The following is a 12,885-nucleotide window of genomic DNA, read 5'->3' as shown; positions in this document are numbered from 1 at the left end:
AGGGATATGCCCAAACAAGTTTGGCAGCAACCAAGGTCAAAAACCCTGAAACTGGAGAAAAACCACCCGAATGAAATTCTAAGAGTACACGACTCGACGAAAAGTGAAAATGAATCCCGTACGAGAATCAAGGCTCAAAACGAGACATTTAACAATAACTTTCATTAATTGCACAATGACTCCTCCAAAAAGTGAAAACTGTACTAATGACCCAGAATGAAAATATCTTTTAAAAAATATTTTCTTAGAAACCCCTGAAATAAAATATCTTCAAAAGATATTTACGAAAAATACCCCAAGAAAAGGAAATGTTTCTGAAGAACTATGCATCCATACCTCTATGGACACCGGGAGCAACCAGAGTACTTTACTGCAAAAGTAAAAATACGTATTTCGTGGAAATCACTTAGAATAAAGATATGCGAAGTCAAAAACCAACTCCGAACACAAAAAGTGAGGTTATGCCAACAAACGGAGAAAAGACAAAATAGGGAAATGGACGAAAAGTGAATAGTGTCTGAAAAATGAAAATGTTGAAATGATGCGGTTCTCAAAGGAAGTTGTCAATTCAAAGAAAAGAGTCTCGAAAATCATTTCAGAGTACTCAAGACGATACTAAGTGACAATAAATCGAACTCAGAAAGGAAAAGAACAATGAAAAAAAAAAAAAAAAAAAAACATCCGTGAAAATCTGAGGAAAAGGAAAGGAAGGAAAATGACCGAGTCATTATAGAAACTTACCTGTTTTTTGGACAAAGACACCCCCTAAAGGTTCAAAAATGGGCAAAGACACCCCTTTACATGAAAAATTGACTAAATTACCCTTTGACAGTTTAGGAGACTTTTTTTAACTTTACAATTTAATAAATTTGACCAATCTACCCTCATGAACAATTTATGCATTAAAAAAATAATTAAAAAAAAAAAACCTTTATATTGTTCACTTTCTTTTTTCTTTTTCTTTTTTTAATAAATATCCCAACTTCTAAAAAATACAGACGTCTAAAACGATTTTTTGATCCAATACATATATTTCAAATAAATTATATTTTGTTATTACTTCTTTTCTTTTTCTTTTTTATTTTTAAATTAAGATACTTAATTCTTTCATCTAAAAAAAATTAAAGCAATCTCTTGTCCTTAAAAAAAAAAAAAAAATATGGTAACAGTATAACTTTATGCATCTTAAATTATATATCAAATATTATGCATTTTCCAACATAAAGAAAAATAAGTACCGGTATAACTTTATGCATGCCTTTGTTTTTTTTTTCCTCCCTTTGTTTTATTATTATTTTTTTCCCCTTTTATGTTGGGAAATGCATAATATTTTATATACTTCGTATAATTTAAGATGCATAAAGTTATACTGGTACCATATTTTTTATTTTTAAGGAAAAGAGATTGGTTTAATTTTTTTAGATGAAAGAATTAAGCATCTTAATTTAAAAATAAAAAAGAATAAGAAAAGAAGTAATAATAAAATATAATTTATTTGAAATATATGTATTGAATAAAAAAATCATTTTAGACGTTTACATTTTTAAGAAGTTAGGATATTTATAAAGTAAATAACCCCAAATTTTTTTTATTTTTTTTATTTATTCTTTTTATACATAAATTGTTCATGAGGGCAGATTGGTCCAATTTATTAAATTGTAAAGTTAAAAAGTCTCCTAAACGGTCAAAGGATAATTTGGTCAATTTATCATATAAAGGGGTGTCTTTGTCCAAAAAAAAAGTAAATTTCCTCTGAGTGTCCTTTTATCAAACTTCAGTGGGTGTGCTTGTATTTTACCCTTATATATTTAGGCCATCTGCAGCGCTATAGCCAAAGCCCAATTTTCGCAAGCGTGAAGGGCCTTTGGGCGTGCAATAGTATGGCTAAATTGGTGGGGCCCAATTTTGCTCGCGGGCCGGCTCGCGGTATTCAACGAGCCGCCCACGATCTTGAATTTTTTTTTTTTTTTTGTTTTTTCTACGCCAAAACGGCGCCGTTTGGAACAAAGCTTTTTTGTTTTTTTCTCCTGCTACTGTACAGTGCGCCAACAGTGCCTTAAGGCACTGTTTGGCAGGATTTTTTTTTAATTAAAAAACCTTTTTTTTTTTTTTGTTTTAGTTTTTTCCCTTAATTTTTTTTTTTTAATTTTTTTGCTTTAAATTTTAAATGTGTAGGCCAAATAGTGTATTTGGCCGTTAAGACACTGTTTCTATAGTACCAAACAGTGCCTTAACGGCTATAATTTAAAAAAAAAAAAAATTAAAATTAAAATTTTCCTTTTTTTTTCTTTATTATTATTATTTTTTTGTTTTTTTTGTTTTTTTCCCTTAAAATTTGGTTTTATTTTAAAAAAATTTTGCTTTAAATTTTAAATGTGTAGGCCAAATAGTGTATTTGGCCGTTAAGGCACTGTTTCTACACTACCAAACAGTGCCTTAACGTCTATATTTTTAAAAAAAGTTTTAACATTCAAAATTTTTAACTTTATTCAAAATAAAAATAAAAATAAAATACTTATTTTCTTATTCCAATCTTAAAAAACCATTACATAAAAAAAATACTAATACACGAAATGTCATAACATCTTAATATAAAACAAAATGCAACATAAATTAAACATCTTCATCAGCATAGCGGTTCCACAAATTTTCCATCAAATCATTCCTCAACCGCGTATTTGTCTCTCTATTACGAATCTGAAGTTGGCGAGAGGATATGTGTGTCGCTAAAACATATGGGCATTGACTTAAAATGGGAATCGGGATTGTATCCTCCGGTAGCGGAGTCCATCTTCCAATATTTGCGTGACGCTTATCTTTAATGATCATATTATGAAGGATGATGCACGTTTTCATTATGAGGCGCAAGTCATCTTTCTCCCAGTAACGCACTGGTCTTTGCGTTATTACCCACTTGATTTGCAATACTCCAAAAGCCCGTTCCACATCTTTCTTTGCTGCTTCTTGTCACTGAGCAAATAATTTTTCTTTTGTAGTGGTTGGATGCGGGATGGTCTGCATCAAAGTTGGCCACTTAGGATATATACCATCAGACAGGTAATACTCCATTCTATAGTGATGTCCATTCACTACATAATTAACCGGAGGTAATTGGCCATTGACGATACCATTGAATATCGAGGAATGATCCAACACATTTATATCATTGTGTGAACCTGGCATTCCGAAGAATGCATGCCAGATCCACAAATCTTGTGAGGCAACTGCTTCCAATATGAGAGTTTTCTTGCCAGATCGTCCCCTATGTGTGCCTTGCCACTCCACTGGGCAATTCTTCTACTCCCAGTACATACCGTCGATAGAACCAAGCATACCCGGAAATCCTCTCTGCTCCCCTTCTTCAAGCAGCAGTGCTATGTCAGCTTTGTTGGGTGGACGCATATACTCCTTTGCATACACAACAACAATAGCATTACAAAATGCCTTAAAGCATTTAATGGCAGTGCTTTCACCGATTTTAATATACTTATCATAGTGATTGGCTGCACAACCATATGCGAGTATACGAATAACAGTTGTCATATTCTGTATAGAAGACAACCCCAAACGACCAGTCGCATCTTTTTTTTGGACAAAGTAGTCATCATAAGTTTTGACATTATTAAGGATATGAAGAAAAAGTTCTCATCACATCCTAAATCGCCTGTGAAAGTACTCCGGTGGATATGTGCAATTATCGTTGAAGTAGTCTTTCATTAGCTGATAGTGGCTTCCCTTTCGGTCACGATAAATGTACCGCTTCCTTTTACGGACTGGAAATACTTGCTCAACTATCTCTGGCCTCACTGAATTCATAATCTCATAGAATTCGTCTTAATCTTGTTAAATCAACGCCCCAAAAGGATCATCTTCTGAAGAGGACGACGAGGAAGATGAAGAATTAGAGTAAACTAAAGGAAAAACTTGTGATGACGAAGCCATTTGAATTTCGAAATTGCAAAAAGATAGATGATGATATTTTGCTACAATGGTGAGAGATGAATATAGTGATGATTTTCAGATGAGCAAATGAGTTTCAATTTATAAGATGAAAAATATAACCGTTGCAAATATAGCCGTTAAAAATATAACCGTTACAAATATAGTCGTTTAGGAAAAGTTAATTTTTTTTTTAATTTATTATTATTATTATTATTATTTTTTGGCAGTGAAAATTCGGAGAGCCTGATGGAGTACATGTTTTTGGAAAGCGAAAACTGCTGACGTGGCTTTTGGAATTGCTGATGTGGCTATTGGAAAAGCTGATGTGGCGTTTTTAGATAGTTAAAATCCGGAGAGACCGGTGCAAATGGCCTTAGTTAAGTTTGTAGTTAAATAAAGTTAAGGGTATTGTAATAAAACTATATTTTTAATACATTTTGAGAGAGGTGAGAATAATTTTGGTTGAAGTTTAATATGAGAGTAATAAATTCAAACCTTATAAATAAACTACATTGATTAAAAATTATTCATTAGACAATTAGTATTAGTCGAAATAAAAACAATATAAAGTATTAAGAGAAAAACAACATATATATATATATATATATATATAATATTAGATTTAGAGAGAGGAGAGAGAAAGGGGGAAAGATGAGAGGTGTGGGAGGTCCGCTGCTGTGCATTGGCGATCTGCTGAGCGATGTGGGAGAAAGAGACGGTGGAGACCAACCCAACGTCGAAACCTCATTTTCACCATCTTCTTCTTCGGCACCCATCAATTCGAATCTCAATCTTCAACCCTCTGATCTCACCAAACTCTTCCAGGTTAAATATTTCACTGCACTTTCCTATTAATCTCCGCTTCAATATGTTCATTATCATTTTCAATCCTTTTGTTAATAATCATTTATGGTCTTTAAGTTTCTTCGTATTTTTTTTACCCCAATTGAAAAGTGTATAAATACCCCCTTTTCAGAACATTCTTAATTTTTGAATATCTAAAATCCAATTATTAACCTGAATAAGCATAGAGTTGTTTGTAAATTCATGGACTAAACATATATATATATACACACACACACACAGACACGCATTGATGTATGTAGCTATATATGAATGTATACAAGTGTGTGTGTTTCGGTAAGCTTTAAAGAGTGTATGTTACCTCAAAAAGCAAAGGGCATTCTCAAAAACAATTGAGCTACTAAATTCAAAATCTACTGTAATCCAAAATTTTAGCAGTTCTTTCTTTACTGGCGAAAGCAAATTTTTTTTTTCCTAAATGGTGAAAGCAAATTTTGATTCTGGGGAAACAAGGCCTTGATTGGTTTTGTTTTCTGTTTTCCTGTTCTTAGAGAATTGGAAAACATAAAACAGTTCAAAAGTTCGTTCATTTGATAATTGTCTGAAAATTGTTTCTGAAAACCTAGTTAAATAAGGGCAAGAATGATCTTTTAATTCTCTGGAAACTGTTCTGAGAACCGAATCAAATGAGCCCTAAATTTCCCCAAATTCGGTGAAATTGGAATAATCCAGGAATCTTTTGAAAAGTATATCCAGGAAATACAGAGATACAAGGAAATTCAGAAAAAAAATTTAGGACATATGGTTGACATGGTTCACTCACAAAGGGCCTACATTCATTAACAACTGCAACTCTTTTATATTTTAGTTTAAGCAACTGCAAAGAAATATGATATGATATGATATGATAGTCCACATTGATACTAGGGGAAGAGGAAGACCAACGTTAACGGTAGAGTTAGTAAAGAAAGGTATGATATCATGTGGATTGACTGAGGTTATGCAATTATATAGAGTGGAATGGAAAAATAGGATTCATGTTGCGGATCCCAAGTAATTTGGAAAAGGATTGGTTTTTGACGTTGCTGCTGCTTAACAAACTGCAACTAGTAGTTTAAATTTTACGATTCAAGGGAGTTACAAAATATGTTAAAACATGCATATACATAATCCTTTTGTATAGTTTTTACCCTCATCAGATCATCACACTCAAACAATGAATGTCAATGAGGCTTCAATGGTAAGGATGGGTATATAGATTATGCTTGATCCCTTTTGTGAGTATTAGCTAATATCATTTGCACTAGGCCCAAGTTTATAAATTTTGATTTACATATCATTTGCACTAAGCCCAAATTTATAAAACTTGATTTACACTTTAGGTGTATATGATAATGAAATCACTTTAGTACTTGTCAATAATTAATTGTTACTTGTTGATAATTAATCAGTACCTCTAGAATTACTGGATCTCAAATTTCACTCCAAAGAGATCCATTTTCTTGATGAATTAATGAGATTGTAACTACTCATATTTCAGTTCGTTAAACATTTTTTTTAAAAATAATTGTTCCTCTAATAATGTTAGAATTGATACTTTCTGCATAGAAATTGAAGGATTTTGACGTTTTACTAGAATGAAAATTTCTTCCCTTCTCCTTTTCAGTTCTTCCTAGTATTTTTGCATGTGTAAGTAACGGTATAGCTTGTAATCTAAATATTTTCTTGTAATTTCAATTTTGTAATAATAGTAATTATTATTTTTTCTAATCACTCTGAGCATGTTACAATTGCATCTTTCTTTAGGAAAACTATGACCAGTTGAATGAAGCGCTTGCTGGTACGGACCACTCATGGACAGCTCTAATGCTGAAGGTAAGGGTTATCTGTTTGAAAGATACCAATGTTATTGTGGACATTCTGCCTATTAATAATTCATTTGTAGGACATGCTCTGAAACAATATATGTCGACTCTGGTGGTTATTTGTAAATGTGTCCACCTTTTGGTTTTATAAAATTTTAGAAGTGATGGGAAAGCAAATGTCCATAGATTCTTTTCTATTATAATCATCAGACACATCTAAGCTCATTCTAATGATAATAATAACATTCCTGAAACTTGTAAAACTTTGTCTACCAATAGGAACATATTTCAGTTATTTTAACAGTTTTCATTTTCCACTGCCCCGTTTTCTGAAAACCCAGCTTTGTAAAGCTCTCGAAACTGCAAAGAAGTTGGTCCAGTCTACCAACTCTCATGTTGGCATGCTGTCGGAGAAGGTTGGGGAGCTGGAGAGAATTATCAAGAGGGCAGATTCTGCCGTTGCGGCAGCCAAAGGCATCCACAACTCTCTAAACCGAGAAGGACCTCTTATCACTCAAAATATTCAACAGTCCAGGCCTGATCAATGACAAGGTTTGGAAAAACGAATATTGACATATTTTATTCTAAACAGGTGGTGCAAAATATTGACCGGTGAGTGTCTTGTTGAATAAAAGCTCGAAAATGATTTGGAGAAAGAGAAATAAGGAGCATTAAAGGTTCATTATCTTGCCCCCCTTGGTCTTAGAATAACTTCATTTTCCTTGTTGGAGTTTGCAGTAGTTTAGACATAGGAAATGTGCTAGTACTGGATTCAGGATGGAGTTTTCCACTATAGCATTTGTGTGAGTTCAGAATGTATGCATATCTTGAAACTGAGTTTGGTGTTAATATATTCTTGATTTGTGCAAATGAAACTGAGTTTGGAAGAGCAGGTTATCTCTTTACATTTGAAGCACCGATTGAGGATTTTCTTGAACATTTTGAATAAATAGTATAGTGGTGATAGAGAATCCGAAAGACGGACAAATCTGACTATATTTATGTGAGTGGGGATGATGTCATCATGTATTTATAAATCCACCTTTCGGACTAGTAATCATTTTTCGAAAAGGCATTGCAACTTTTTGCCTTGTTTTCTCTCTCCTCCATCTTTGTCTCCTCTGGCTCATCTTCACCACCATTATAGTTCAACTCTTCATTCTCACTTCAGAATCTCAGTCCAAGTCCTCAAAGGCTCAATCAGACCACCAATCATCCTACCCTTCTTGACCCTAACATATGCTTCAAGTGAGTAGATTCCAATATCTATTCATGCATGCATATACACAAACAATAATGCATAGAGTTTCTTCCTTCTTTATTTGATTTACAAGTGTACAAATTTTTGGGATATGATTTTAAAGATGCGACTCTAAAAAGGGTGACGCTATTGATCCACACGTATATTTTAGATTAGGGTTTGATATTGCTCGATCAATTGGAACATAAAAAAATATATTTTTTCAACCTCTACCAAAAGTTTTGCTAATTCACTGAACTATCGAGACGTCTATTCTTTGGTACAGGAGAGTTATTGATTACTCAAATATTTTATTTTATTTTATTTATTTATTTATTTTTCAATAAAGGTATTCTTGTCTTACAATCACCACCAATCACCAAATAAAACAGTTAATTGCTTTCTTTTCTTTCCCTATCTCACTATAACATCGAGAAGACTTCCAATTACCTCTTCCTTTCTTTTCCTTCCTTGCTTATCCAAACACCCCCACAAGGTTAATACTATTCTCTTTTTAGTTTCTCACAATACAAGACATTCATATTTGGTTCTCAGGTCATTATCATTTGTCCTTTTCCATGAAGATTATGTTAAATCTTAATAAAGATAGGGGGGCAAAAGAAAAAGTGGTTCACGCTCCCACATATAAAGTCTAACGTCACATAGACGCATACTACAGTAGTTAACAATAATATGCCATTATGATGTCAACAATTGTAGTCAATTGCAGTACTTCAATAATAACCCATTATTTTGGTGAAAGCCAACAATCGTAGACAATTACTTCAATAAAGTTGAAAACTACCTGCAATATATTAGAAGTGCACTTAATTCTTAGTTGCAAGTTTTTAATGTCCAAGATTGGGTTTTGTCATGATTCTCAGGTGGTCTAATTGTGCTGGCTCATGACTTGAGACATTGTACATGTTTGGGAGGCTTTTCAGTTTCAAGTGAACGTGTTTTTCATCTCACGCAATGATGGGAAATATTTAACACTTTCCGTACGTGTGGCTTACCGATTGAAATAGTATAGTGAATATATTATATTATATAATTTTTATTTATTATTTACTATTTATTATTTATTTTTATTTTTATTTTTGGCCTGGCAACAGAAGCCCTACGGTATTTACAATAAGCAAGACCACAAACACAACCAAAAGAAACCACTGATTAACCACAGCACCACAACAAAAGCAACAAAATCCACAAATTTACAGAGAGGACCAAACACACAAAAGACACTGGACAAAGCAAACCACCATAGGAGTAAACCATGGGACCCAGTGTAATAATTCCCATACTGCAACAACAGCCACACAAAGAAGGAAGTAAATTCCAGAAGCAAGTCCCATACGGCAACGCCACAGACACGTAACCATAGATCAAACCATATGATGGACAAGCACGTGGCATTAGAAAGATTGAAATTTTGTGGACCCAGCCTTGTGTCGTCCTCACATAGGTCAAGGGTTGCACAACCACCAATCAAACCAGCCGCTGGCGAACTACCAATAGGAAGAGCCACGTTTGGAACAGCAAAACACCACAGAGAATGAAAAACAGCATAAAACCTATGCACCAAAGGATGCCCAGCTACACAATATGTTCTGGCAACAACGATCCACGACCCAGAGTTAATGGCGGCTGGAGGAGAGGCAGCACGAAGCAAAGCAAGAGAAAGGAGCAGCTAACCTGCTTTATAAACACGTCCAATGCACAACAACCTAAAACGTGAAAGAAACTCTGGCACGCAGGACCAAGAAAACAATGCACCACAAGAACCGAAAAAACGCGACCCAAAAAGTGAACCCGCCGACAGATAAGCAGTAGCACGAGCCACCTCGACCCCAAAACCCTTGGGCATTGACGAAATCTGACATTGACAAACAAAAGTAGAACAAACAGAGAAGCCAGAAAAAACAACCAAATACCTGGATCAAAAGGGAAAGACAAGGGAGAGCGGCCAAGACCCTAGTCATCTTTCAAAACACACAAACAAGAAACCCGTAGAAGCCAAAAGACTCGCGGAGCCAACTAGCCACCTAAAAGATGTCCGGACCTGAGTATGGAGGCCATCCCATAGAAACACCACTTTGGAGAGACGAGAACACGAGGAAGGAACCAACACCAAAGAAACCCAAACAGCACAACCCTGACTAGTAGAGAGACGCCGACGGGGAGGAGAAACAACCCTGGTTCACCTAGAGAACTAAAAGAGGAAAGATGAAGAAAAAAACCTAGAAACACTGGGAAGAGGAAAGATGATGAAATAAAACTCGAACGAGGTCGAGAACCTCTACACAGAGGGGAACCTCTACATTATATTATTTAATTTTAGGGTAGTGATTTTGGCGCTCCAAATAAATACTTTGGTGATCCATCCTCATTTCAACTATAACAAAATGACAGTAAAATATTTTCATAAGACATGTAATTAAAGTGGTCTCTCTCATTCCTTCATTGCCAACAACTGCAGCACATCTTCTTGAATCCTTCACCGATTTCTATCTTATCCCTACAATCTTGTCACCCCTTCCCCCTTTCAAAGCTTCAATTTACAGGAGTCTGAAAATATTAAGGTCTATTAAATTTGATTCTTCTCTCCTCTGTCCATTCTCCTATATCTATTTCATTTATAATCAATTCCATCACGATGTTACTAAATGTCATTCACATCAAGCTTCGAATTACAAATCGCGTGAAATTCGCAGGGCAAGTTATGTTCCTTTAATAAGGTAATTGTGATGACAGGTGATTGTAGAGTGCAAATATCACTTCCTTAATTTTAAGTTATTCCATAAGCTATCTCTAAACTCTCTAGGACATGCATTTCACAATTCACACAAAATTTTCACTAATCATACCCGAATGTTAAATTGTAATTGATTGATGTGAACGCAGGCTGCATGGTAGTCGTACTTAACTATTTGTGTGTTAACACTATATTTACAGGGGATGACTTGCTTATTCTTGGTTATGAGCGAATGGCGTGTTTTTTAAATGAATTAAAGAAGAAAATGTTTGACTATAAAATTTTAATTTTCATAAATATTGGAAAATGTTTCATTATAAAATTTTAATTTTCATAAATGATTTCATATTTTATTTTAGTTATGAGTTTGAAATATGGGACGAAATTAAAATTGAGAGATAGGGTGGCACCATTTCCAAACTGAAATCAGGAGAGATTTGACACTGGTGCCGGTTGTTAACATAATCTAGCGAACAGAGTTATGCTATTCAATATTTAAAAAATTGAATTTTGAGCGTCTTATAAATTTTTTTTATTGATTGTCAATCAACCATCCGGTGTTTATTATTATTACACTAAATGGATGGTGAGAATCAATTAACATACGGTGGATGGAATATGGACTCTAAAACTTCAAACAGCTTTTTATTTTTTATTTTTTATTTTTTATTTTTAAATAAATAAATAAAAGTTCTTTTACACATTACTTTTAAAATAACTAATTAAATAAATAAAAATAAATAAGAATAGGGAAATGGGAAATGGAAAATGCTAATCCTTGGGTGTAGTATGGACTTAAGAATTAGAAATTTAACTAATAAAAAAAAAAAAAAAAAAAGAAATTTGACCCCCATTTTTTTTATTTTTTTAACACATGCCAAATTTGCTAATCAACAAACAATAAGTTTTTTTTAGTTAAATAACAAACAATAAGTTATCCCTTACTAAATTCACAATTTCATTTCGTTTAAATCATGTTGTATTAAGTAAGTGAAAAAACAAAAAACTTAAGCTTAACCTCCATTTACTACTGCTTGTCGTTCATAACCCCTCAAGTATATATATATATATATGGGCATAAAACACCATATATATATATATATCTATATAAATTTTGCACCATACCTCTTGCCATTACATTATCTGTCAATTAAAAATAAAACTAAAACTAAAATGACGATATTACCCATATGTACAGAACAAGAAGTATCTAAGGAATGTCAATAATATATCAATGATGAGGATATACCAAATTGCATGTGTCGTTATCATTGTTTTTTATTTTTTAATTTTAATTGTCAAAAGTTCAAGTCATTACAGTGTTATTTTTCAAAACCTAAATATTTCGGAAATTTAGTATTGTATAATGGATATATTGAAGAAATATAAATAATATTAAGGGTGATAAATTACGACACAACAACATAATACGAACACGACACGAGTTAAAAAAAACTTAGGTTTGGTATAAACGGGTTTGGGTCATAAAATGGTCAACACGATTAATCCGTTTGCTTAACCGTGTTGGGTTAGGATTGAGGGGTTCAACTCGTGTAACCTGTTTATGACTCATTTAACTCAACATGTTAAATCCTAAATGTGACCTATTTAATACGTTACCTGTTTAAACCCAATTACTATGGATAGTTAAGTCATTTTAATATAAACCTTGTCTATGCCTTATGATTTTTCTTTTTATTTTGAATATTTGGGTTAATTATGATAATTTTTTTTTTCTATTATTTAATATTTGATTAAATATTAAACGTCTCATTTTGATAAACAGGTCATTAAACGGGTTAACACGTTTACCTGTTTAATAAACGGGTTAACCCGTTTACCTGGGTTAATGTTGAGGATTCTTAATATGATTATCAAATAGGTTGAATTTGAATTTACTTATTTAATATAATACCCTTATACAAACACGATACGAACACTAACAACGAATTGGTACCCCTAAGAAATATACTTCTTTTACGCAAGAGGAATATTATAATTTTATCTTCTTATTAATAGCTTATATAATAAGGGAGTTAGGTGCAATCTCTCTCTTTTATTTATTTATGTATTTTTTATTTTTTATTTATTTTTCTGTAAATTTGATAAAATAAAATCACATAATAAACTGTTATCATCTGAAGAAAATACCAAAACAAAAAAAGAAAAAAAAGAGAAAGTCAATTCTCTTAAATTGAGTAAAATATAACGATTTAATATCACAGTAACTTAAACGGTGCAATCTCTCTCTTTTATTTATTTTATTTATTTTTTATTTT

General features: G+C 32.9%; 2 protein-coding genes across 2 annotated transcripts; one reads left to right on the top strand and one right to left on the bottom strand.

Moving 5' to 3' along the window:
* Positions 1-2,613: 2,613 nt before the first annotated feature.
* Positions 2,614-3,543, bottom strand: LOC132272536 (uncharacterized). Its single transcript, XM_059773665.1, has 3 exons — positions 3,315-3,543; positions 3,048-3,176; positions 2,614-2,957 (listed from the first exon to the last, which is right to left on the bottom strand). The coding sequence occupies exons 1-3, from the start codon at positions 3,541-3,543 to the stop codon at positions 2,614-2,616; spliced, it is 702 nt and encodes a 233-aa protein (XP_059629648.1).
* Positions 3,544-4,563: 1,020 nt separating this feature from the next.
* On the top strand, positions 4,564-7,486 carry LOC132273746 (uncharacterized). The gene is made up of 3 exons (XM_059774792.1): positions 4,564-4,767; positions 6,553-6,621; positions 6,953-7,486. Exons 1-3 carry the CDS (start codon positions 4,594-4,596, stop codon positions 7,157-7,159), a joined length of 450 nt encoding a protein of 149 aa, XP_059630775.1. The 5' UTR covers positions 4,564-4,593; the 3' UTR covers positions 7,160-7,486.
* Positions 7,487-12,885: the final 5,399 nt, after the last annotated feature.

This window comes from Cornus florida, unplaced genomic scaffold, assembly GCF_030987335.1.
Source record: "Cornus florida cultivar Cherokee Brave unplaced genomic scaffold, ASM3098733v1 CherokeeBrave_3.0.0_Hap2_Chr09, whole genome shotgun sequence".
Lineage (NCBI taxonomy): Eukaryota > Viridiplantae > Streptophyta > Magnoliopsida > Cornales > Cornaceae > Cornus > Cornus florida.
This window is presented reverse-complemented; position numbering and strand designations above follow the sequence as displayed.

What these genes read in the sequence shown, in the direction of transcription:
- LOC132272536 (XM_059773665.1), bottom strand. Translation starts at nt 3,543, where the DNA reads ATGACAACTGTTATTCGTATACTCGCATATGGTTGTGCAGCCAATCAC. An exon ending in TATGCTTGGTTCTATCGACG is followed by an intron (nt 3,177 to 3,314) that starts GTATGTACTGGG and finishes TCGGAATGCCAG; the next exon opens with GTTCACACAATGATATAAAT. An exon ending in GGAGTATTACCTGTCTGATG is followed by an intron (nt 2,958 to 3,047) that starts GTATATATCCTA and finishes GACAAGAAGCAG; the next exon opens with CAAAGAAAGATGTGGAACGG.
- LOC132273746 (XM_059774792.1), top strand. Translation starts at nt 4,594, where the DNA reads ATGAGAGGTGTGGGAGGTCCGCTGCTGTGCATTGGCGATCTGCTGAGC. An exon ending in ATCTCACCAAACTCTTCCAG is followed by an intron (nt 4,768 to 6,552) that starts GTTAAATATTTC and finishes ATCTTTCTTTAG; the next exon opens with GAAAACTATGACCAGTTGAA. An exon ending in GGACAGCTCTAATGCTGAAG is followed by an intron (nt 6,622 to 6,952) that starts GTAAGGGTTATC and finishes CTGAAAACCCAG; the next exon opens with CTTTGTAAAGCTCTCGAAAC.